Source organism: Lepisma saccharinum, chromosome 15, assembly GCF_977018435.1.
Source record: "Lepisma saccharinum chromosome 15, izLepSacc3.1, whole genome shotgun sequence".
Lineage (NCBI taxonomy): Eukaryota > Metazoa > Arthropoda > Insecta > Zygentoma > Lepismatidae > Lepisma > Lepisma saccharinum.
In genome coordinates, this window is record NC_139243.1 from 6,565,974 (window position 1) to 6,593,741 (window position 27,768).

Here is a 27,768-nt window from a genome sequence, read left to right on the forward strand (position 1 = left end):
TTCTGTGGCCTTGAAAATAGTTTCTGAAATTCCTTACCATCTTTCGAACTCTGCAGTTTTAGTGTTTAGTCCATAACTCGTTGAGTCCACGACCTTCCGGTCAGCGGTGTCCCAAATTTTCACTTATGAAATACAACCCTAGGGTGATATTCTATGAAGTCAGATGTCTTAAGTTCGAATCCTGGTTATGTGTCATTGTGTTTGTCTCATCATTCGTCATCATTGTTAAGCCAAGTATGCTATCATCAGTATTGCATGCTGCTCTGTCTCTCCTCTGCATTAAGAAGATTCAATATAACATCCATCCACATTTTTAGGACCTCCCCTATGGCATTCTGTAATCAAGGGCATCCTGGGTTCAATACCTGGTGGAGGCATATTTTGGTTTGGATCCCACTTTAAACTGTAGTTTTAGTCTGCTTAGTATATCTCTGCATAAAGTGGACTTTATATCTATATAAAAAAAATTGCATCCATTATAATATTGATCATTGCATGACCCCAAAAACTTCTGTTATTCATCAGAATAAAATTTACAGTTGTATTTTGAGAGTTGTAACTGTTAATTTTGAACACTGATGCAATTGTTTATTTTTGTGTTTTGAATTCTCAGTACGGATCTGACCAAATAACGTAACAAACTTGCCCATTTTTTGAAGATATACAGCAATGTTGCACTTGGCTGTCATCTTGAAGTGTAACTTTTGAAGTTTGAATTTCTCTTCACTGCAACAGTTGTCATTGTGCTGAGATAGTGCTTTTAATGAAGGTACGATGTAGGTGTGTTACAAATTGAATGATGCCAACTATTTCAAGCGACCAATCATTTGCCATTATATTATTGTCCTTTTGAAAAAATCACAAACATTTAAATCCAGCACATTTGTAAATACTTTGATTTTTGCAAGCTAAAACTTTGTTGATAGACATGAAAAGTATAAAAATTAACGACAATTTTCTGTTAAGATGAAATTTCAGTGTACTAAATGATATGTACTTTTATCATCACATGTTAAAGACATGCATAGCATGCCCTCACGACACCAACCAATTTAATAAGTGTATAGAGTAGATCTAGTTTATTGAAACGTTGCTTTCAAGCTGTGAGCTCTTGAAGAAAACTGCAGTTTATGCTGTTGTGCCCAACCACACCCTGGACAAAACTTGAGCCACCCTCAGATAGACGGTGGGCCAATGGGCAGCGACCTTTGTGATATGGCTTGAACAGTTACATCGCGAGATTTTGAGCTTCAGTCACGTGCAAGCAGTTTGTGAAATGGGTTGCAAGTCTGACATGACAGAGTGGCAAAAAGGTGCCATTGTGTTTGGGCATGCACATGGACACAAAGTGAATGAAGTGGCCCAGTTTGTAGGTGTGTCAAAGCGGAGAGTCCAGAGGGTGTGCAAGGAGTGGTGTACCTTGCAAGAAACCTCAAATTGGCATTGCAACTGTAGCTGAAATATTCTTATGACCGACAGGGATCGTCACCGTGTTGGATGTCTCGTAGCACATCAGTTTCAGATTCACCAGGAATTACTCCAAACTGTCAATGAGGGTCACTTCAATCAGTTCCGAAAAGGATATTGAGAATAGAACTGCATAAGATGAACATATGGAGTCAAGTACCCAGGAAGAGACCCCTTCTAACAGCGGTTCACAAAGCAGCATGTCATCAGTGGGCTCGGCAGCACCAAGACTTAACCCTGGAGGACTGGAAATGTGTAATATGGTCTGATGAATCGGGTTTTTTGTTTGTACTCGAACAATGCAGGGCGAGGAGTGCTCCATAGGTCACATGAGGCTTTTCATCCATATTGTGTTTCAGGTACAGTTCAAGTTGCTCTGGGGCTGTTTTTCAAACCATAAACTCGTCCCTATCTTACAGGTGGCTGAGACCTTAAACCAGCACATATACCTTGCCATTTTGAATGACCATTTACCCTATATCTTCATGGTAGGAATGCTCCTGTCTTCCAGGACGACAACTGCCATGTCCACAGAGTTCGTATTGTGTCTGCATGGCATGATGAGCATTCCACCACACTTTCTCATCTCGACTGACCTGCTCAATCCCCCGATTTCAATCCAACGGAATGGTTGCAAACTGATGATGTATACTTCACTTCCCCAACCTTGTAGCACTCTTACCGCAGCAGATTCATGCAGTGATGCAAGCCAGAAGTGGTGTTACCGGCAATTACAGAAGTTCTGGTAGGGGTGACTAATTTTTTGTCCAGGGTGTACACTATGTTGCCATTCGTCACCGGACACCCCTCAAAAAGTGCTTGGGATCGTCTGTACACGTCACACAACCTATAAAAGGTGTTGCCGGTTGAGAATACACTCATATCAGCTACAGCAGTCAATATGGACAGACAATGCAAACTGAGTGAGGCGGAAAGAGGGGTGATCATTGGAGCCCTCAGGTTTGGGCATTCGACCTGCGAGATTTTCAACAAATTTCAAATACCCCAGTCAACAGTGAGTGATGTTATCGTGAAGTGGAAGCAAGAGAGGGTCATGTCATGCCGACCCATATCATCACCGTCGGTGCTTGAAACGTGTGGTGAAGTCAAACCGGAAGGCGTCGTTACAGATGGTGGCACAGGAGCTTCGATCGGCTTCCAGTAGTGCTGCAAGTGATCATACTGTTAGCCGGGAGATCGTCGCACTTGGTTTTCATGGTCGCGCAGCAGTTCACAAGCCGCATATCACAGCCTGCAATGCGTTCCGTCAGTTACAGTGGTGCCAGGAACGCCGCCATTGGACTCTCAAACAATGGAAATCCGTACTATGGAGTGATGAATCATGCTACCAGATGTGGCAGTCCGATGAACGTGTGTGGGTGTGGCATATGCCCGGTGAATGCTGTTTACAGGACTGTATCATACCCACAGTGAAATTCGGCAGAGGTGGCATGGTGTGGTCCTGCTTTTCGTTGTATTGTCTTGGTTCTCTTGTTTTCAGGAAAACATGAATGCCGACGCGTACCAAAAAGTTATGGACAATTCTGCGCTAACAACATTGTGTGAACAATTCGGTATTGGCCCATACCTGTTTCAGCACGACAATGCTCCATGTCATACGGCAGGCATTATCAACACGTTGTTCAACGACATGGGTGTGCAAAAACTTAATTGGCCAGCCCAATGTCCAGATATCAACCCCATTGAGCATCTTTGGGACGAGTTGAAGCGCCGCTTGAGAGCCAGGCCATGCTGCCCAAAAAACACCACTGAGCTGTTTGCCGCTTTGCAGGAGGAAGGGGGCAATTTTCCCATCGACACGTGTCACAAATTGGTGGAAAGTCTTCCTCGAAGGGTTGCGGCGAAAGGTGGCTCTACACGATACTGATGTGGTGCTGCGACCGGATTAATGTACTGCTATGGGGTGTCCGGTGTCGAATGGCAACATAGTGTATGTCACACACATTTGTAGTTGCCACATTCATTTGTTTTCTGTTGGAAAATGTACTAAATGTAACAACCATGGCATGTCCGTACTTTACCAAGGTTCCTAGTATATTGGCACAAACAGCAAAATACAACTACAGTATCTTGAGGGCTAGCATCATTAAATGCACTGACCTGGAAAATGGAAAAGTCACAGAAATCAACTTAAGAGGGAAAATGTCAAGGGGAAAGTGGGGGAATTTTGTAAACATATTTTTAAAAAGGTAACTGTAAAGCTCAGGAAAATCAAATGTGTTGTTTCGATTTGTCTGGATGAGAGAGCTGAAGACACATTTTACATTTTCTTTTAAACCAAGTTCTTTGTTGGAGATTTTTTATATTTTGTTTTTGTACATTTACTTTCAGGATTATTTAGCAAACATAATTTATTTGCATAGTGTTGAAAGTTGAAGACTTATCATTTTTTGTTACTATTTTGAATCATTGTGGAATGGTCTGGAGGCAATTTGGTTTATTATCTTAAGTGGGAACCCTGAATATCTGTGCCTTGTCCTTTACATGCTCTGAAAATTTGTGCTTATTGTTCAGCAACACCCTGTATACAATTTGTATGTGTGCTATTTCTTATCTGTCAAGTTGATTAGAAATCTGTATTCCAGGTGTTGGTGCCAAGAGGCTGTTATCGACCAGTTTGCTACTCGCCTGAGTACCTGGACCGTGCACAGTGCAATCTGATTGGTTTGGAACCCCACGTTGCTGCCCCTCAACCTAGTCCCGATATTCTGAGGTTGGACATCTTGTTGCCCGAGGACAAAGACATTACAATGTTAGACAGTTACAAATATATTATCAAGTGGGGAGGAAAGCTACCAAGAAAATGTAAGTTGCGAGAAGAAAATCATTGTTTGTTTTTTCTAATGTATTATCATTGTCGCCTAATTGTCTTTGTGTGTTGAGTGATTGACTCATGATCCTGCCACTGAAAGTTTCAGATTAAGTCGCAGCCTGGGCATGGGTTAGTGCACCTTTATTAGTTCCATCTAATCATCATTCCTTGACCCTTTCTCAATACACCCGAATGTCAACCTCACTTCCACCCTGCACTGCATTTTGCAGACTAACGAGGCTCTGCCATCTGGACCCATGGGCATATGATAGCATATTGGTTACGTGCGTGTTACTCACTAACTATAAACAAAAATACGTTAGCGTATTGAATTTCGTCTACTTACGTAAGTGAGTATGTGTTCGTTGTAAACTATGTTTCGGAAACTTTACTGCTTCCTTCTTCAGGAGGTTGTATTTTAGGCTCGGAAAATCAAGCCACGTCGGAGAAGTGTCATGCGAAGATATTAGTTGAAAGGTTTGGGTTAAAAACCCTTAAAATTCACGAAAAAAACATGTTAAAATCACACCCACGGTGTGCTTGAGTGGCCGTTGAAAGCCCTAGTAAAGTTTCCTAAACGTAGTTTACAACGAATACATCCTCACTTACGTAAGTAGACTAAATTCAATATGGTAACATATTTTTGTTTGCATGTGAGACTGAGACTTTCGTTTCATCATCCTTTGCCGTTTCCTGTCTCTGACTGGGTCGGCATAGAAGTCAAGCATCTCCATTTTTTCTTGGTCTTCCACCACTCCTCTCTTTCCATGGTGCTACAATCTTGTCCTCTTCTCCTAACATTCTCCACTATCTGCTCTTTCCACCGACATCTTGGTCTCCCCCTTGGCCTTATTCCCACTCCTTGTGCATTGTAAGCTCTTACTGGTAGTCTTTCTGCATCCATCCTCTTCGTGTGCCCGACCCATCTCATCTGTGCCTGATCTATCCTGTCCTGAAGCTTCACCACTCCCACTGTCTGTCGGATCTCCTCAATCCTTATTCTATCACTTCTAGTCTTCCTCAATATACTACTAAAATTTTTCATCTCCACTGCCTGCATCTTTCTTTTGTCTCTCTCGGTCATTGTCCAAGTCTCTCCTCCGTACGTAATTATTGGCACATAGTATGTGTTATATATTACCTTCTTGCATTTCATAGGTACATCACCCATTTACCTCCTCATCTATTCTTCCACTTCTCTCAGTTATGCTTCCTAGATATTTCAAGCTCTCCACTACCCTCAACTCTTCCGTGTCCATCTTTATTCTTGTATGCTGTCCATATACGTTTGTGATTGTCCCTTCATCTATTTTATCTTATCACTAGGGCTTGGAAGTTGAGGAAAAAGCCTTTTTTTTCTTAAGTGTCCGAAGACGAGGCCCAACATAATATATGTTCATTTTGGGTCATTGTAGGCCAGAAAAAGGTGGGTTTTATTTGTCCTTTTTTTGCCTTTTTCTGCATTTTTTCACTTATTGGTCCTTTTTTAGCCTTTTTTTTAGGGCGTAACGGCTTTTTTTTTTTTTTTGCAACTTCACCTTCTTTCGACTACGTTTTCACTGCCCATTCTCAATTCGAATCATCACCACCTCTTAAACATCCTTTCTGTAGTAAAGAAAAATAAATAAATATATTTGAACCATCCCTGAAACGAGAGAAAAACATTTTTGGACGACTGAAGCAGGTACGGTACAAGGTCCTTTAACCGTAACTTGTCTGGAAGGTCGCGAATATGATTCTTCAAATATGATTTTTCAAATTATGTTAATCTAAAAAATATATAATGTCTGAAAGAAGATGCATTTCATTCACATAGTTTTTTTGCACTGTGTGTTCCATACCACCAATTATTTTTTTTTATTCATTAAATATGTAATTAAAACTGAACTGGATCACATTTATACGTCCTTTTTTCAATTTTTAGGTCCTTTTTTTATAATTTTATGTCTTTTTTTGGCAATTTATAGGTCTTCAACTTCCGAGTCCTACTTATCACCATTCATCCTCATCTTCGCAATTAGCCAAAAGTGGCAGAAAAGCATAGTAAAATAAATCATTCAATCACCATTCCTCTTCATCAATACAGTAACCCGCCGTGTCAGAAAAGGAATATACAAAATGAAAAAATATATAAAATAAAATATATATATATATATATATATATATATATATATATATATATATACAGGGTGTTTCTAAAGGTCGTTTACAATGCTTGGGAGGTGATTCCTCACATGAAAACAAGCAAAAAGTCTAAGTTCCAGTTTTACGACTGAGGCTTCGTTTCCGAGATAGGAGCCTCGCAAAAGGTGGCAAAGTGAACGTCACACCTGACTGGGACGAATACTATAACAGATAGAGAGGCGGTTCCAAGGGAATCATAAAGGAATCGTATGTGCTCAGTCCGGAAGTCACTATGAAAAGTTCACTGCACGCATGCGCAATGGAGTCCTCAAAGGAATTGGGGATTTCCAGCAAGAACAATACATGGAAAGGGTATGTAACGCAGCAAGAAGGACCGTGACAATGAGAAATGCGTTCAAGACAACACATCCCGACCTCAAACATCAAAACATGAGCACCGAACACAAAATCCGAAAAGTTGAGCACGGTTGCATACCCCAGTTACACGCGAGGAATGAACGAATCATGTAATGTGGCATACGAGAGACACATTACTCCACCAGGAGGAGGGAAAGAAAAACACAATATCAGATGATTGCGACAACGTGTATTTTTACACGCGACAACTACGTAATATCCCCCCCACACACACACAACAAACAACAAATGCTACAATATCTTACGCACAGACAGTCCGTGTCACTGTACACCAACTGAAGATGTCACTTTCACCACACAAAGGGGGGTGGGGAGCAATACCAAGAATGTTCTCACTGAGATTTGCCGAGGGCAATAATCACAGACGATTTTCAAAATGTCTGCCGTTTACTTCTACGCAGAGATGACAGCGACGAATCAAGGATTGTCGAGTACGAGCAAACAAGCCAGGTGTATCTGCTACCGTTACGGCGGCGACGTTGATGCGAGCAACGAGGTCCTCAGCTGATGTGACAGGTGTGTTGTATACGAGGGTTTTCATTTCTCCCCAGATGAAAAAACGAGAGGGTTAAGATCTGGCGACCTTGGTGGCCAAGGCACAGGCTCATCCCTACCAATGAACCTATTGCGAAACACGTCATGCAGGAAGTGTCGTACATTAGAATCGAAATGAGCTGGTGCACCATCGTGTTGGTACCACATTTCTTGCCGCAGTGCCAAAGGTACGGTCTCCAACAGTTCAGGCAGAACCTCACTAAGAAATGCATGATACGTGCGACCATTCAGGCAAACAGGGAGAATGTATGGTCCAATTAAATGATCATGTACTATCCCGCACCACACATTCACTGAAAACCTGTGCTGGTGATGGGCCACAAAAAGTGCATGTGGGTTGTCAAATTCCTAGACATGACTCTTTCTACTATTAAAGACATCCATCCTGGTGAAAATGGCTTCATCTGTCCACAATACGTTTGCCCCGAAGTGAGGGTTTGTGCTGATGCTGATGCAACAACCATTGGCAAAACTCCATACGAGGGCGAAAGTCACGAGGTAACAGTTCTTGTACTTTCTGCAGTTTAAAAGGGTGCATTCCTTCCTCTGACAACACTCGCCAAATATTCACATGAGACGTGTTTCGTGCCCGAGCGAGCACTCGCGTACTGGTGCCAGGATGTTATGCGACCGCTGTTGACACATCTTCTGCAAACTGATGTGTGCGTACACTTCGGGGTCTTCCAACTTCTTGCCGCGGTGGTAACACTGACCCTGTTTCACGCAGTCGACTGTCCACTACCTGAAAGAAGGTGTGAGACGGTAAACGTCTATGTGGAAAGCGTTCTCCATAAAGACGCCTTGCCTCACGGCTATTACCACGTGCCTCCCCATACATGAGATGCATGTCTGCTAGCTGCTGGGTCGTATACGCAGCCATCTGTGTAATAGGGAGCTGGAACTGCAAAGTATTGATTTTGTTTAACACTGGCACACTGCACAAATTGGCCGTATCACCCTACGAACACCACAGACCAATTGTTGCGATACTTGACGTGCCCACTCCACCACGTCAACTTCTTTCAATACAACATACTAGTACTCTTCAATGCGTATGACAACCTAGAGCGAACTGCTGATCATATCCAAGCACCTGCAACACGACTGGAACGACTGCCGGAGAGAACCAACCCTTCGAGCTCCTCTAGCGGGAACAGCAGTCATGAAGGTCAAACGTAGACTAGGAGAGCCAGACTTGCCTGTGCAGCGCTTCCAAAACTGGTCTCTTTTACGTCACAATGATCGCGTGCGAACACTTTTGGTATTGCTCCCCACCCCCTTTGTGTGGTGAAAGTGACATCTTCAGTTGGTGTACAGTGACACGGACTGTCTGTGCATAAGATATTGTAGCATTTGTTGTTTGTTGTGTGTGTGTGTGGCGGGGGGGGGGGGGGGATATTACATAGTTGTCGCGTGTAAAAATACACGTTGTCGCAATCATCTGGTATTGTGTTTTTGTTTCCTCCTCCTGGTGGAGTAATGTGTCTCTCGTATGCCACATGACATGATTCGTTCATTCCTCGCGTGTAACTGGGGTATGCAACCGTGCTCAACTTTTCGGATTTTGTGTTCGGTGCTCATGTTTTGATGTTTGAGGTCGGGATGTGTTGTCTTGAACGCATTTCTCATTGTCACGGTCCTTCTTGCTGCGTTACATACCCTTTCCATGTATTGTTCTTGCTGGAAATCCCCAATTCCTTTGAGGACTCCATTGCGCATGCGTGCAGTGAACTTTTCATAGTGACTTCCGGACTGAGCACATACGATTCCTTTATGATTCCCTTGGAACCGCCTCTCTATCTGTTATAGTATTCGTCCCAGTCAGGTGTGACGTTCACTTTGCCACCTTTTGCGAGGCTCCTATCTCGGAAACGAAGCCTCAGTCGTAAAACTGGAACTTAGACTTTTTGCTTGTTTTCGTGTGAGGAATCACCTCCCAAGCGTTGTAAACGACCTTTAGAAACACCCTGTATATATATATATATATATATATATATGTTGTTCAGGAAAAAGCATTTAGGTCAAAAAATGAAATTTTTACAGCTGATAGTTATTTATGTTTATTCTTGTAATAGCAAGCGTTATTTACATGATGTACATATTGGATCTTCACTGTTTAGAATCTTTACACATGCCCAATATAAAATTATGCTTATAATAATTTCTTTAATTGATTCAGTGTGACTTAATAGGAGCAACAGAAAATCGCAGTTTGTGACTTATGTATCTTGTCCCAAACATCCTAGATACCGTATTTACTCATGTATAATGTGCACTTTTTTCCAAAATGTTTGCTCCACAAAAACTGTGGTGCGTAATGCACGGAATAATTCTGACAGCCAACATGAAACCAAACATCATTGATCATTCCATCATTTTGTGATACTTGCATTGAGTTTTCATGTTTACGGAACCCTATCATGTTATATATCGTTGTAAAGCTTAAATTCTGCAGTTTCTGACTATGGTAACAGTATTCCATTCAAGATGATTACACTAATGTGAAATGCAGTTGAAATAAGCTCATCACAAAATGAAGGAACATTCTGATTTTCATGGTACTTTGGATGAAAGAAAAGACAAGGAAAAAGAAAATAATGATTAAAATGTATTACTGGACATATAATATTTGGTCTAGGAATTAATTCGTGCGGTTGTTACGCACACATTGAAGCTGTAGTTCAAACACAAAATACATAAATACCTTAAGAAAAATATTGTCCATCGCGAGCCACCACTTTCGCCCATCTGTCAGGCAAGTTACGGATTCCGTGGCGAAAGAAGTCCTCATCCTTTGAAGCGATCCAGTCAGAGACCCATTTTTCGATATCTTCTGAAGAAGTGAACTGCTGTCCAATCAAATCGTTATTCATGCAATTGAACAAGTAGTAGTCCGAAGGAGCAACGTAAAACTTCCCATCCGACATTTTCTAAATAGGTTTTGACCGGTTCTGCAACATGTGGGCGAGCGTTATCATGTTGAAAAATAAGTTTATCATGTCTGTTCTCCCATTCTGGTCGTTTCCTGGCCAGAGCTTGCTTCAAACGCATTAATTGTCGTCGATAACGTTCTCCATTAATAGTTTCGCCCGGTTGCAGCAGCTCATAGTACACCACACCTTTCATATCCCACCATATGCACAGCATAACCTTTGCACAGTGAATATCTCGTTTCGGTTGTGATGGACCTGGTTCACCTGGCTTCACGCAGGCCTTTTTTCGTTTCGGGTTCTCGTAATGGATCTACTTCTCATCGCCAGTAACAATGCGATGCAAAAACCTTTTCTTTTCTGTCTTTGAAGCAGCAATTCGCAAATAGTTTTTCATCTTTCAACGTCTCTGTCTTTCAATTCATGTGGAACCCAATGTGACATCTTTTGAATCATTCCCATGGCTTTGAGGCGTTTGGAAACTGTTGTTTGATCTACGCCTAATGCTTCTGCAAGTTCTTCCTGCGTTTGACACGAATCCTGATCGAGCAATGCTCTCAATTCTTCGTCTTCAAATTTTTTTGGCTGTCCAGGTCGCTCTTGATCTTCTAGGCCGAAATCACCACTTCTAAACCGTGCAAACCACTTCTGACACGTTCGCTCAGCTAGCGCATGGTCACCATACACTTCCACCAAAATACGATGACTTTCGGTAGCACTTTTCTGCATGTTAAAGTAATGAAGCAGAACACCCCGCAAAAACACTTTATCTGGCACGAACTGCGCCATGTTCAGTTGACTACAAAATGCTGTTGTTGACTCGTGAATCAACTGCCTTATACTATGAACGATGCACGCTGACAGAAGTTTTCAAGGCATGTGTGGCTACACAGTGGGGGAGATTCATTGTTTACACAAGAGGATGTTATCCTCGTGGTCCACAAAGCAACAGGTGACTCACTGAATAGGTATGATGTCATTCACTCTTAATCGGCAGAGCAACAGCTTTACGACCTACAACTAAGAAAGCCATTTCTTGAAACTGGATTCTATTGCGCATTATATACGAGATATAATTGGTTGTCACTTTCCCCCATCCAAAACCAGGGTGCGCATTATACATGCGTCAATACAGTATATTATTTTTTTTTTGGCTTTACATCCCGTATTTTTACTCTTTTAACTTGAGTGCAAGAACTTGATTTTCTTCTTTTCCGTTTCTGTAACAGATGTATATATTTTTACTTTCATTTTTGACTACAGTAGTACAGTACTTAGTTTGAGAAATCATACATAAATATAGAAACTGTGTTTTAGATTATAACTTAGTAAAAGTTAAGTGAAAATTGTGGCTCAACCACTGTGACAGTCCTCTACCACAAGTTACCAAGCCAGCCTCTGCCCCCCCCCCCCCCACAATTTCCACAACCTGATATCTGCGTGAGTTTAGAATGTCCATATGTTACACTTTTTATGTAGCTAATTCATTTGAACGTGGCTGCTTACACATTTCAGCCTGGAATTTGTTTGTTTTGTTTTAAGTACACTTTTATGCATGATGATGCATAGATGATTTGGGACTGGATGTACAGTTCAAAGTTGGATTCAAACCCTTATGTGAGGCCACTAGGTATCAATTACAAGGTGACATTACGCGACTACATGGTCGGGTGTGAGAAGACAGTGGCTTATACTTACCTACTTCCTCTGTCGATGTCTTCACATCCTTCGTATCACACTGTGGCAGACGAGAGAAGGCTGGTTATGTACCGGCTACATCCTCGCGCCACTAGACCATTTGGTGCCCATGCAGACAAGATCCCGTCAGCCTGGCATCTCTCCACTCTTCCTGGCTGCTCCTCCACTTCAAATTTCCTGCACCTTTCATCAATTTGTCTCTGACTGCTCTCCCAAAGGTAGAAACATCAATGGTTGTATACAAGATCAGGAAATTCCGTGAATTATGCGTGAATTCTACGTGAAATTTTCTCTGTAGACATGAAAAATTGCAACTTTTATTAATCAAATCCCATTCAATTTATGCATATTTATTAATGCTCTGAGGCAAGTTCTTCACAGTTTAACTTTTATTTTTATCCCGGAAGGAAAAGAAAAGAAATCCAAGTGGAAAATAAAACAGAATTATTCTTGAAGTTGATTAGGTAAATTAGTTTGAAACTCTTATACAATTAACAGTTTTTCGTAGATTAATACATCCCGTAACATTTGTGACTTGTGTTTGTAGATGTATTTCGAGTCTGAGTATGTGAAATGGCAAATGTAAACTCCGCATCTTAAATTAAATATTTTATATATTTTGAATTGTATTAGAATATTTGGATAAATTGGAATCGCACAGACCCTTTACATTGTTAATATATTTGTGTGTGTATGTATGTGGGTGGTGAGAGGTGGTAATATGTAAGGCTGAAATAGAGAAAACATCTGCTTGTACCCTTGATTTTTTGGAAAGTTCGCCTTGAAAACCAGGAATTATAATTGAATTTTATGAAGGTCCTAGAGTGGCCACATTGGAGATGCAGTTTTTAGAACTTCGATCATGGTATCCCAATTTTAAAGTGTTTTATACCGATTGATTGAGTTGGTATTTTAAGTCCACTTTATGCACAGTAAGGCTAATTGGGACTGGATCTACAGTCTAAAGTGCGATCCGAACCACTATGTGCCTCCACCGGGTATCGAACCTTGGAACCCTTGATTGCAAGGCAACGATGCCACCACTCTGCCATCGGGAAGGCCCAAAATGTTTTATACCGATAGGTCCAAATCTGTTGAATTAGTTGGATGCACCTTTGTTGTGGACTCTTGAAAGTTACAGCTATGCTTTACATCCTGCATGTTCGATAACTCTAAAGACCCTGGACTTTGCTGTAGTTCACACTTTTCAACATATCCTTCTATGCACAGATTTCATCAATGTGCTCCAGAGTTTGGAATTGCTGACTTTTAGGCATCCTGTATTACAGCGCATCCTTCGCCAGCTTGTGTCCTTATCTGCCAGTGCTGAAGTCCTCTTCTGCTGGATCCCCAGTGATGTAGGCATCCAAGGAAATGAAGCAGCTGATGCTGCCGCCAAGTCTGCTGATGCGAGATGGTGAAGTTCTCGTCCACCTTCTGCCAGCTTGCAACTTGTAGAATGTTTTTTGTTGCTCCCTTCTTGAAATGTGGCAGGCAGATTGGGATGAGGTATGGGGGAACAAGCTTCGTGCTATTACCACTGGTGCTTGGCATTCCTGTTTTCACCCCTCCTGTTGAGAAGAAGCCATCTTAACGTGACTTCCAATCGGACACAACCGTCTCATACATCGTCATTTGCTGCAAGGGCTGGACCCTCCCCTGTGGCGTACCTGAAATGTTATTTTAAGTGTTCAGCACATTTAGACAGGCTTTAAACCTTTCCAATGATTTTTTTGCTATGTTGGGAGATGATGAGCATGTTTGAGCCAATATTTTTAGTTTTTTGAGAAGAGCAGGCCTCTTCTATTGTTTCTAGGTAAGAAAAAGGTAAAGTGTTCCCCTGTGCTTAGCACCATGCCATGAAGGCGTATAGAGGTTGTGGGAGTAACGCCTAGGCGCATAGCCTGATAATGTTCACATGAGCACATGAACACTCATGTATATTACTTACATATTAAATGCACACACACATACATATATTTATTCGAAAGAATACTAGGTTTGATGTACGAGTATATACACACAATTTAGTCGGACACGACTTCTTTTACGTCTGATAACTTCTCTAGATAGTTGGTAACCCTGACTCCCACGGTGTTCCACGGATTGTGTTGAACACAATTGCTGTGCATTTTGCATAGAGCTGACAGGTAAGGAGCTGTTGGCCACTATACCCCGAAGATGTTCACTTCGCTGTGCGAACACTGATGCAAGAGGAAATATTTCTTACATTCGGCACCAGAGTGCAGCATATACAAGGCATGTCTAGGGGGACTCGAAAAGGTCTGTGCTACATAGTAGCAAACTTTAGTGAGGATTCACTAAACCTGGCAGATTTTAAGGGGGAGAGGGACAATTTCCCCTAGGTCCTTCTTGCATTACTTCAAATATAGAGTGATTTTGAGGGAAAATTGTTGAAAATAATTTGAACTGCTATTCTCACTTTTTCAATTGAAAATGAAGTTACAAGGGAGAGGAGTAAATCTGCATTCAGTACAAAAACATTATTGCGAACACTCGTATGGGAACAGCACGCGACGCCACTGGTAACGCCCCACACTTTCTTGATCCGATCGTGAGTGGGGGTGATGTGGTCAGCATCATGCCCCTGACCACCTTTACCCCCAGGGTTTCCCCCAGGTACCCATGTCATTCGACGCTGGGTGGGTGCCGGGGCCGGTTACAACGTTAGAAAAGTTCCCGGATTTGAACTGGCCGGGGATCGAACCCGGGACCTTTAGCATGGTAGTCAGATGCATAACCGACTGAGCCAACGCAGCCAGTTTTGTTTCTAAGTAGTTTTTAAATTATCCTTCCCTTTTTTAATGTGTTGTGTTTGTCCTATGCAGGTCCCTCTACAACTTGCATTTCTAACTTTTCTCAAGGGGCTTTTTAACACTTTTATTTTAAACCAAAAGGTAACAGTTTTAGATGATGGGATATTTCCCTGTATACATTGACGGGTTGATGCATGCAAACTTTTAAATCAACCAACACACACAAACTCTTGAGTCAATTACTCAAACATTCTAAAAGTAGCCGGACCCTGTAGCCGAGTGGTTAGCACATTGCGCTGAGATGCCAAGGGTCCCGGGTTCGAATCCCACTCGGGCTTGGTGGTTTGTGAATGTCCATTCATCAATTTCGTCACTCATCCCCATCTTCGCAAATTAGCCAAGAGGCACAAAACGCGAAGTAAAATAAACTAAATCAATCAATCAATTAATTCTAAAAGTATTCTTGCATTGCAGGTCCAACATTTCTTACAAAAGTTGAGAAAGCTTTGGAAAACCCCTTGCTTAGTGAAAGTGTGCTCCATTATCACTTCGTTGCTTTGAAGGAAGAATGGCTGAAGTAAGTAGCAGTAATATTAAGTAACATAGTATGTAGGGATAGTGGTAATGTCGATGGAATCTCAATTTTATGTTTTTCAGAGGGGCAAGCTGAAAATCTTAAACTGCAGAAAAAATGTAATACCAGGGAAAATTTTGTAACATTTTGCTATGTTGGGACCATCTAGAGTGAATGTATAATGTGAAAAATGTAAAGTTAAGCTTCCACTGTATTCGTGTTGATTTGTTCTTTGTTCTTCATGAATCATTGATGCTTTTCTCCTTGGTAGGAACTTGAGTTCTTAATATTAATGTGAAAAGATTTTTGGTCTACTAACGTTTTACAAATATCTGTATAGAGACATGCAATACAAATAAACAGTAACTACTAATCTTATATACCGTATTGGCCCAAAATGTAAAGTGCACATTTTATCCAAATTTCAATTGTGAAAAATTAGGATGCGACCTTAAAAAAATTGACATTTCGTCAAATCATATGCTGTTAAAAATGTGATGGTTTCTCAATTTGAAATAAGGATAATGCAACAATAGCATTGCAAAAACTGCATTGTATATACCATAATGTTATCCAACAATAGCATTGTTGTTTCTAAATGGGCATTGACAACACTGTCGGCATTCTTGATAACATACTCTTTGATTTTATTAAGATTGTGTTCGTTCTTCTCAAAGCTTAATATTTCCCTGAATCTGCAGGTAAATGGTCACCGGTCTTTTCTTTTCTTCCCTTGGCTTATATTCGGTTATCATCATCTTTTCTTTTCGCTCCTTCAAATTTTAGGGTGCGACTTATATTTGGGCCAATACGGTATATCCACTTGCACATTGTAATATGCTGCAAGGCAAGAGTTTCAGGTTCAAAATAAGGAGGGATAAATCCAGATAAAATTGTATCTGGAGGTAAGGTAAAGGTACCCCTGCATGTGTGCACATATTCTTGATCTTGGTCATAGTTGGGACGATGTAATCAGCATCATGCTCAGCCATCTTTAGTCCCCAAGGGTTGCTCCCAGGTACCCATTTATATGAGGCTGGGTGGGCCTCAGACGTGCAGAAACAGGGAAATGACTGGAAAATTACCTGGTCCAGATCACCTGCCCCAGGATTCAAACCCCTGTCTTCCTCATGGTAGCCAGATGCTCTACCAACTGAGCTACAGCAGTTCCTAAATTGGATCTGGATATGAAGTTTTTTTTTTTTTTGCCTGAATTTTAAAAAATTGTGGGTATCATGATATTTCTTTGTCACCTGAATATCCACATGGCTTTTCTAGAAATCCATTTTTCTGATTTCTATGTCCTCACTAGTTCTGATCCTAGGAATGCATGTTAAGTTGTGATTGGTTTATCTGTTTTACCGCTTCGTGATCTGTGTAATTGCACATAAAACAGCGAAGTTACAAAATTTCGGAACAAGAATTATTCAGTTTATACAGGGTGTTTCCGTGACCTTTTCCAAACTTGCAGGGTGGATGGAGACTGACCCAAGTACCAATATGAGATAAGGATCCTCGGTCCGGAAATGCACCATTAAAAAGTTGAGACAAAACTATTTGGGGCTTCCTATGTCAGTGGAATAAGATGAGTGAAAAATGCGGCTAGTAGATTTAATACGGACATTACTACTGTGTACCGTAGCACTCTACGATGGAAACGTTAAACTAGGTGTTCAAAATGGCAGCCCCCAGCGTTGAAAGAAGCTCCGTTGTATCCACTCTGTAGTCATTCTGACGATATAGCAAGGATTCTTGCCAACAGGTCCTCTCCTCCACACTCAAACGAGGGATATCCTTTGCATCCTCTCCTTGCAACTATCCTTGCTGCGTGTAATATTGTCAGAATGAATCCAGGGATGTTACAGCAGATGCGACGGAGCTTCTTGTGATGCTATCGTGCCTGCATCGACGCTTGGGGCTGTCATTTTGAACACCTACTGTAACGTTTTCGTCGTAGAGTGTTACGGTACACCGTAGTAACATCCATATTAAATCTACAAGCCGCATCTTTCACTCATCTTATTCAACATTTCCGGACCGAGGTTCCTTATCTCATGTTGGTACTTGGGCCAGTCTCCATCCATCCTGCAATTTTGGAACAACGTCATGGAAACACCCTGTATATGCCTTCCAATATAATGGATTACTATTTCGTACTGTTCTGTTCATAAAAAAGATAATAATATATAATTGTAGGGTCATTAAACACACTTCAAACTGAATGAAATTAAAAACAGAAAACGTTCGCTTGAATTTTTCTTTCCATTCTAGCATTGCAAAAGTGGTTGCTCGGACTCAAAAATCTGGAAGCCCGAACTCCCCAGAAGTTGTTCAGCTTATGAAGGTCCTGGGAGCCCATGACCACGATCGCCAGCTGTTGGACTTTTGGGGTTCCTGCAGCAGCCAGTGGGCAAAAAGTGAAGCCCTTGAAGTTGCAGAAGCTGTCTGACGTACCGAAGACTGAATGTATGTACAGAATTTTAACCTGTTTTTGTTATAAATATAGTTATTTTGTAGTTAAACTGTAGTTTATTTGAGCTTTCACCATCACTTAGAACAGGGTTTTCTGTAACAAGTTCAAACCTTTATTTATTGCAAGAGGTAGAAGTGTTATTTGTTTAAAAATGGATTTCAATTCCATCTTGCTGGATCTTCGCGTAGTTAAACCAGGCAGATAGATTTTTTTGTTGACTAAGATTTTTCTACTTGTGTTAATGCTGACCTGTGGTGCAGTGGTTAGCACAGCACCCTATGATGCCAGGGGTCCAGTGTTAGATTTCTGGCCAGGGCATGGGTGTTACAACTATAACTTCTTTATTATAATTGTGATTTCAATTTTTCAATTAGTTCATAAATACCTTGAAAAAATATGCAAAGGTGTATTTCCATAATATACAGGGTGTTTCAGAATGACCCAGACACTATCTTTTTCTTATGTACTCTGTCCAGTGTTTGTGTTTTGCTATTTACGTACGTAATTCCTCACGTTGGAACACCAACTTCAGGGGTCGGAATTGTTTTGGTCGCCATTTTGAAACCGGTCAGTGGATTACAAAATCATGTTCACATCCTTTTCACGTTTTCTGTGAACTTTACAACGAGGTATTACTTGAATCCCCTTGCCATTTGAAATCTTCGAGTTCTTCCCTAACTTTAGACCCCCTTTTTTGGGTCACGTGGTTTCATCCTTTTTTAGTCGCGCAGTCATCACGTGGCATATCGTTGGAAAGCTTGTGTCCTGCACTTTCCGAAACTGTTATGGTGCTGCACTTATCTTAATTGTTAAGCTCGGTATACTCGATTTGGCTCACCTTCCTTTTTTTGCAAAACCATTTTCTACACGGAAAACGGTAGGTGGTACAGACAAATGTTTGATATGACAATCATATTTTTCCCCGCCTTTCCGAATCTGCATTCCAAATATTCAATTTGAAAATCGCATGTGCCCCCCACTAAAAACACAAAGGTTGGCTTTCGGGCTGTTGCAAATACTTTCTACGGATTCTTTGGGCCCAACTTAGTGGTGCATTTTTTGTTTCAACTTGATACGATCTCCCGTTCTTGAGAATAATGTAGTGTCTGGGTCACTTTGAAACACCCTGTATATTGCTATTACATGATCATCAATTTCATCCAAAGATCACAGTCAAAAGTGGCAAAAAAAACAGAGTAAAATAAACCAAATCACTGTACTTGCGTGAGTTAAGTTGTACATTTGGGAGTAGAAATGTGAAGCAGTTAAAGATGGATCTGCGTTAATGATTCATTATCTGAACAGACTTTGTCTGATTACAGTATTTTTTTCTTTAAGGTAAAGAGGGACAGTTACGCACCAGTTGTGCATTTATTTCAATATAGTCAGATTGGGCACTGCTATTAAAAAAAAGGGTTTAGTATGCAAGAGTTTATGAATTTCTCTCCATGGTGCAAGTGGAAACTGTTTTTCAAGTTGATTAGTAAGCTAGACACGATGTTTGAGAAATATGATTAATAAGTATTTACCGAATCCCACGTATTCCTTATGGGAAATCAACTTCAACTTCAAGTTACGGCTAATCAAATGGGAGTTTCAACTTTTCCTACTACTTTGACATACTTCAACCTGCCCTTTTCCGTCCATGTACTTTTCTGCATCATTGGATGTTTGATGTTCCGGAGAGAACGAATAAAATAATGGTCCCATAAACCTAATGCATTTCTCCTAGCCTCTTACGGCCATCCTGGCAGTGTTGCCAAACCTGATGTGCATAAAAGAGCTACAGATGACTTTCAAGGAGCTAGATTAACGAAGGCTGCATAAAGTGCAGGGTAATTTTAGGTGTCAGAGGGGTGTAGGTGCTGCTATTACCGTTAGCTTTAAAGTGATGGCAATTTATTCTTAGTTTTCACCGCCTAGATTTTTTGGCATCACTCATCTCAATAATCCAATAATGCTTATATGAAATCCGAAATAAAGGATTCCCGGATAACAATATTGTCATCTTCACCTTATGCATGGTACAATATATAAAAATAATGGGGAGATAAGAGGGGGGTGTGATGCACGTGCAAAATGTTCACTCATGGCAAAAGGTGGTCTTTATGGGCCGTAGCCAGTGGTGGCATCTTAGTGGGGCAGAGGGTGGGTGCCACAGTTCACAGCCAAACGAGTGCATGAAAGAGCCAGATCTGGCTTCAAAAGACAACAGTGATCGGCAGGGGAAATTGTCCCTCTCCCCCTTAAATGGTCAAAAATGCATACATGAAGAAAGTTTCATTAATCAAGGGTTAAAGTCCCAATTGGGACTGAACCTTCGGAGTAGCATAGTGATTAATGCTGTTGTTCCATGTTTATTTTTCAGTGAGATCACACATCCATGAATACCACTTCAAACTCGAGGCTGGGCCTAAAGTGAAAAGAACAATGCACACTTCCTAGAGTGGGGGCAAAATTGTTTCGGATTGTACACTAAACTATAGATGAAGCCTCGATTAACTTGTTCGTTCATGAAGTGAACTTGAAACCAACGTTGGCATTGGTACCATCGTACTTTCTGCGACTACCTATCCCAAAGGTAAAGGTAACCCTCTGCATGTGCACACATGCCATAAGGCCTATGGGGGTGATGTTAAGGTTTAGAGCTCCATATATTCTTGATCTCGGCCATAGTTTGGAGGATGTGATGAGCATCATGCGCAGCTGCTTTAACCCCAAGGTACCAATTGACGAGTCTAGGTGGGCCTGAGCCGTGCAGAACCAGGAAAATAACTGGAAAGATTCCTCGTCCAGATCACCTGCCCTGGGATTCGAACTTGGGTCTTTTGCTTGGAAGCAGGATTTTCTACCAACAAAGTGAAAAGAAGTTTTGAACCTCGTGTAATACAAAAATAGGGTGTTTCAGATTATCTTTACAACATTAGCTACAATATAACAGAAAATATATAATATTTTGAATATATAACGAAGTTCCAGTTTGTGATGTTAGAGGGCTCCACATGAGCACCTTTAGTTGTAGGAACGTCAATATAGCATTAAACTTCCTGTCACGTTCTCTCCAGTTTTTTTCCTCAGCAATTGTTGCAGTGGCAGCTGTAATCCTGTGCTTTAGGTCATCCAAATCTTAACATAGTCTGCAGGGGAAAAAAAGCAGGTTAAGGTCTGGTGAATGTGGAGGCCAAGGAATTGGACCATACCAGTCACTCCATCATAACCCCCCCGCCAAATTGTGTATACAAAGAAGCATATCAAAAATGCTTAGCTCAGTTGTTTGGAGTACAAATAAAACTTCATGAGTTTTATTTCTTTCAGGTTTTATGGAACCTGTCTTGATCACATAGTAACAAAATTGCTGGGGGCTTCCCCGCTGGCATAGTAGTAATAATGTTGTTTCATAATCAATGGGTCCCAGGTTTGGTACCCAGTGGATGGGATCTTACTTTAAACTAGGTTTACTTCCAAATAGCCTATCTGTGCATAAATTGGACTTAGAAAAACAAACAAAATTGTTGGGCTACCTGATAGCAAGAGCCTTAGATGGAATTATTTCAGCAATTAGGTTAAATGTTAAGGCTGTTTTAAGCACATCACTTGAAATTAAGTACTACTGTAAATATCTCAAATGTAGTAATGATGGTAGAGTTATGGATCATGCTGCTTCTTGTTCAGTACAAATCATGACTTGCCCATTAAAAACATGCAAGAAGAAATTTTTAAAACATACTTTTTTTTTCCTCCTTCCTTCTTCCTTCCTTCATGTTTTGGGGAATAAAAGATGTAGTAGATAATAATTAGATGTAAGAGTAATTTCACGAAACTGTAGTCCATACCAGATAACTGTAGAGCAGGGCCGTGCATATCGGCAGAGGAGGAAGAGGAAAATGGAGTGTGAAAGCACAGCGTTGCCAACCGTACAGTCCAGACCTTAGTCCATACGCTAAATGCACGGCTTGTCAAAATTTGCTCTTGCAGTTTTATCCCTTATATTTCTCTAAGAAATTCTTAAACCAATCGTACGGACCTGGAGACAAATATGGTCCGTTTGCCATGTGTGTTCGGTATTATCCTTTTCAAAAGTTTGCAAAACTTGCAGGAAATCGGGTAACTCCTGTCGCCCATTACACAATCCCATTTTTGTCACTGTTCATTGGTGGAACCATCTCGCGTCACTAGTTCTCATTCATCTGGTATGGACTGTAACTTGTAGGGTCACTCATCAATAACCACAGAAATTAATAGAACCTCTCCAAGTGTGTTTAGTTACTTGCTTATGTCTATTATTTTTTAAAATGAAAAATTAGCTTTTTCTCCACACATGGGAGACAATGTAAACACCAAAACATTGGTTGGTACATGTTTCACTCTTGTACAGAAATAAACACTTGTCATTTTCTACTTGGAGAAATGAAGAACTGCTGCATGTTAAAACATGCAAGTAATTGTACATTTACAAGTCGGTGGAAGTCATCCCTCTCTCCTATTAGTCTTGACACTGTTTGCAGTTCTGGTAACAATTCAAACATTACCTAAGCCACAATATGTTCCCAGTCTCTCACACTGATGCTTCTTAGTGGTGGTGTCCCCCTTGTCAATGTCAATTAACCTTGATTGTTGCAATTATCCATAAGTAGCACAAAATAAAAAAAAGTACAAAAACTGATTTGAAATAATTTAATTACACTATTTTTTAATCTTGCAAGAGGTATACATACATATAATTTTTTGTTTGTTCATTCATGTATTTCTCAATTTTCTTTCATCCACATAGTGAGAGAGAAGAGAGACAGCCAAAAACACAAATACAGTCTTAACCATTTTCCTCATGTCTTAATTTATAATAGGGATGAGCTGATATGAAATTTTGGCCAATACTGATGGAGTACAGTGGGATCTATGAGTATTACCGTGCAAATTGTCCATCACCATGTTCGTGCACTCTATTTGACCCAATAAGAGCTTCAAGAATTAAAAAAAAAACTCAAAACAAGCTGTTGACAACTTCTTCACCAGCATACATAAAAATGAATCGCTTAAAAACACACAAGATGTAAGAAAAAATTAATAAAAATAGTCATGGACAATTTGCAGGGTAATACTCATGGATCCCACTGTACCAATATAAAATTTACCTATACCGATAACGGATTCATTCACCTCTTTAATAAATGCACCACCAGGTGACTGTAAAGCAAAAGAAGCTGCATATTTAGATATTCCCTTTTTTAAAAAGTAAGGCATGGAGATTGTATGTATAAAAATTACCAAAAATTGGCAGAATATTGCACTAAATTGTAAGATATTAATACATATATCAGATCCGTAAAGTTATCAGTAATTTTACCAATATGTCTATATCAACCAGTACTGATAGATAGGATTTTCATTCCCCCCCTAAACATATAGAAATTCAAATTATGAAGAAACTAATTAAATTAAGGTGCTTTTCAAGGGCATATTTGGCCATTTCTGCACGATAAGCATATTTTGATGGATTTTCGGTTATATTCAGCATATTTTCGCTATTTCAAGAAATATACAGCCATTTACGAAGTGGATTCGTTCTTATTCCAATGTTCACTTGAGGGTTCTTTTTTTACTGCAGAAAAATATTTTTCATTTTTTTTTTGAAAATTTACAGAAAGTATTATTTGTGCATAGCTACTCATTGCACATAAGTGAACTAAAATAGTACGTGTGTGAAAATATCTCACCATATGATTGAAACAGTCCAGTTATAAGGGCATATTTTGTAAAATTTTAGGTCATAGAAGCATATTTTATTTTACATATTTTGGTGATTTTTAGGTGAAAAATCCTAGCCCTACAGAGTACTGATTAATCTGACACATCCCAAATTTATAAAAAGACTCCTGTACTTTCGACGTGGCCTTGTACGCTCGCATGCATGACATTCGGCCACGTTGTGGGCGCAATCATGTTATAGATGGGGTTCTTCATAGATCTTAATGACTTTGAAAATGTCTGCATGTTGTATTGGATGATAGGGAACATATGTATAAGTTTGAAAAGTTTAGAAAGTAACTTTATGTGTGTATGATCTCTAATAAGGTACAAATATTCAAACTATTTTTGTCTATTTTCTTCATAATGAACTGAGTAAATAATTACAGTTTCAAGATAAGTAGTTGGATGTTTTGCATCAACGAATTGAATAGCGACTAAATTGAAAATGCAATATTTACGTATTTTGTTATTTTCACATTTTTGAACGTAATTGGATAATAACTGTTTTCCGTCATTCCCCTCAAATCCCTACCTTGCCTCTGTAATAAATTCTGATGCTCGTATTTTGAAATTTGAAAAGTCTAGCATAATTCCCTTACAGTAGTTTCCGGGGTGAAAATAAACTTCCTTTAAATTCCCTAGCAACGTCCGTTTCCATGGACAACAACGGGCACGGCAAGCTCTAAGGAATTGCATGTCATTATACCCCCTAAACATTTAGTTAAAACAAGCACAATGTAGATATTTACGCATTGAGTATAACAATATATATGTAATTTTATCTGGGCTGAAACTCCTTATTATGTAGATGTCAACCCTTGTTTCAGGCACCTTTTTAAAACCATGAGTTCATTCATCTGTGTGCTATTGATCTGTGAGAAATATAATGTATCTCGACAATTAAGAATTGAAGGAAACAATGTGCACTGCAAAAAATGTCCATGGCAACGGTTGCTAAGGACGTGAGAAAAGGGCATTTTCACCCTTAAGGAAGGGCTAATTGAGCGATTTTTGAATTTTCTCGGCCTTTTGGGACGATTTCATGAGGGGTCGTAATCTGGCATTTTTCGCCTCCGGGGCTTCCTTCATGGAGAACATTTATGTCAGTGAGTCAGTCAGTGGTGGGATATATTGGATAAGAAGTAGCATTATTGATATGCATGAGGACACGACTTGGCTCGGAATACAAAGGTGTCCAACTGTTTGAGGAACCTGCAACTGTGTGGCAATCACGTACTATTTCACTGCTGCAAATTGAAACACTGGTTGCTTGTTTACATGGTCTTCTCTCAGCTGCATGTTGGTCAGCCAATAGTAGATATTGAATACAATGAAGGAAATTGGAAACAGTATTAGGGAGGCCAAGTCCAGCATTCCATCTCTGCTGGCTTGCATCCATAGAAAGCACATGCATTTCTTCGTTACAAAGCAGCAGGAGTTCTTTTGCTGTTTTGTTTCCGCAAGAGGGTAAACCTGGAACAAATAAATAATTATAAGCAGACAGGTGAGGAGACTGAAATTTAATGTGTTCACAGGTTGTGTTATCAGTGCATGGTAGGTAAAGTTCCCTGTGCATATAGTACTGTGTCATGAAGGCACATTTAGGAGATGTGGGAGTAGGGCCCCACACATTCTTGATCTCTGCCATTTTGGAGGTGATGTGATCAGTACCATGCTCTGGCCATCTTTACCGCCCCAAGGTACCCATTGATTTGAGGCTGGATGAGCCACAGAGCCACTTTATGCAGGAACATGGCTGTTCCAGCATATAGTAGCAGTAAACAAAATTTTCACACCAAATTTTTGCTTTGTTTGGAGAAACTTTAGTAAACTGCTACCAATATTGCACACTTTTTTCCAAAATTTTTACCCCCCAAAACTGTGGTGCGTATTATGCATGGAATAATTCAGACGGTCAACATGAAACCGTACAGGGTCATTCCATGATTTTGGGACACTTGCATTTATTTTTCCTGTTTATGGAACCCTATCATGTTATATATCATTGTAAAGCTTTAATCCTGCAGTTTCTGAATATGGAAACAGTATTCCATACAAGATAACGGCACTAATGTGAAATGCGGTAGAAATAAGTTCATCAAAAAAATGAAGAAACGTTCTGATTTTTATGGTACTTTGGATGACAGAAAACATGAGGAAAAAGATAATAAAAATTAAAATGTATTATTATTTGGCCAGTATGAGATACGTGGAGTGTGTAAATTCTGTAATGGAAGAAATCTTGTGCTACTAACTGCTATTTGGAAGGTCCTGAATGTGCCTCGTATAAATGTTACATTAGTCACGGAAAGAAAAAGTTTATATTTTGAAAAAGAAGGAATGAGCAATTGAATGGTTATGACGTCATTCACTCTTGATCAGCATAGCAACAGATTTACAACCTACAACTAAGAAAGCCATTTCTTGAAACTGGATTGTACTGCGCATTATATACAAGATATAATTTTTTGTCACTTTTACCCATCCAAAACCAGAGTGCGCATTATACACGCACGCGCACTATACATGCGTAAATACGGTGTAATTCTTGAAGTTTTTATAGTGGCGAATGATGAAGATTCTCTTGATCGGCCAGGTTGGTTCCGGATATGTATCCGAGCTAACACACTCGTCAGCTGCATCCTTTGAAAACACATGAAGACTTGTCACAAAGTGCCACTGAAAATCAGAATCTCAGCATAAAATCTGAAAGAAAATGTAGGACTGATCACATCTTGGGTTGCCATATTGTGTGCACCTGTGCTAAAGCTTACATCATACAAACCAAGCAGAGAATGAAACAGTGTTGCAAAGAACATGCCAGAATTTTATTCTGGTTAGCAGACATATTATATTAATGAGGGCCATAGAACTAACTTCGCAACAATTGGAACTGCATCATCAACGCAGCAACAGCTATACACAGGATTTGAATTGGACCCAGCCTGATGGGCGATAGTGGACCTAGAGGTGATATCCGATTGCTCCACCACGTAGACCAAATACATAAAGTAAACTGGTTTCACACGCATGAGACTATATACATACCCATGAAAAATTTGGTCAACAGAAAAATAAAGGTTATGATTGCAATCTTTGCACTTAGGTAAGTTGTCAAAGATGAGTGTGAAAACTTGGAAGCATATCCGGAAGTGACCTTGTCTGATATCCAAGAGAACATCTTCATCATATCTTCTTTAGTTTAGAAGAAAAGAACAGCTTTCTAATTTAGGACAGCAATAAACAATTGTTACATTTGGCACATCAATTTTGCAGATGCAGTTAAATTTCGAAAAATATATATATTACAAAATAATTAATTTCATGATTCAATATCAAATGTAATAATGTAAATCTGAATGAACACATTTTCCTGTTAAACGCTAATATGCAGTGTGCGGATGTCGTGGACACTTCTGGATTATAATCCCAATGAAAGCTCATGGGGTTATTTCGATCCAGATATGTTCACGACTGCACAATACTGATAAACTTTCACAGTGTGCAGAGGACATCAAGGTGAACACACTTTCCTTGATAACATTTTGTTCATTGATTTTGATGCTACAAGCTTTTAAAAAAACATACTTTTATCCTGCATATATACAGCCGAGCAGCAGAGATATGCAGGTGGGTCATTTACATATCTGTACAGGATAAAACAGTTTTTTGAGGGCTTGTATAGTATATATACACTTTTGGCAGAGAGTAAGCATAAATTGTGATTACATGGTATTGATAAAGTTGCACAAGAATGCCTAGGTCAGGAGTCAAACCTAGAACTATTGGTAGCATGGATATAAGGCCACAAGAAGCAAATATTATTATGGACCATTTACACGAGGCCAATTGTGAAGACATTCCACTAAGCCAATAATCCAATGACTACTGGTGCCGAAAATTTTGAAACAATTCTAAATTAGTGGAGTGACTTGAGACAATGGCTGGAGACATTCCATTCACACGATGCCAATGTTGGATTGGCTTAGTGGAATATCTTCACAATTGGCCTCGTGTAAATGGTTCATTAAGATGGTCTTCATTTTGATGTCCTCTGCATGTCCTGTACAGTGACATCGTGTACATTAAAATATCAGAATTCTTGTAATTTTAATTTACCGTTTGGGCTTCACCGACGGTGAAGTGTATCG

At 40.0% G+C, this 27,768-nt stretch overlaps 2 protein-coding genes across 3 annotated transcripts in view; one reads left to right on the top strand and one right to left on the bottom strand.

Moving 5' to 3' along the window:
* The window catches only part of BHD (folliculin), a 38,903-nt gene extending 17,026 nt beyond the window's left edge, over positions 1-21,877 (top strand). For both annotated transcript variants that reach the window (XM_083136547.1, XM_083136548.1), the window contains exons 6-9: positions 4,074-4,293; positions 15,297-15,399; positions 17,668-17,862; positions 20,238-21,877. In XM_083136547.1, the coding sequence (XP_082992673.1) occupies positions 4,074-4,293; positions 15,297-15,399; positions 17,668-17,845 (501 nt within the window). In that variant the 3' untranslated portion in view covers positions 17,846-17,862; positions 20,238-21,877. The remainder of the gene's footprint in view (positions 1-4,073; positions 4,294-15,296; positions 15,400-17,667; positions 17,863-20,237) is intronic.
* A 2,131-nt stretch (positions 21,878-24,008) lies between these two features.
* Positions 24,009-27,768, bottom strand: part of LOC145999380 (glycine receptor subunit alpha-2-like) — a 32,525-nt gene continuing 28,765 nt past the window's right edge. The window contains exon 10 of the mRNA XM_083136325.1: positions 24,009-25,090. Coding sequence (XP_082992451.1) covers positions 24,854-25,090 — 237 coding nt within the window. The 3' untranslated portion in view covers positions 24,009-24,853. The remainder of the gene's footprint in view (positions 25,091-27,768) is intronic.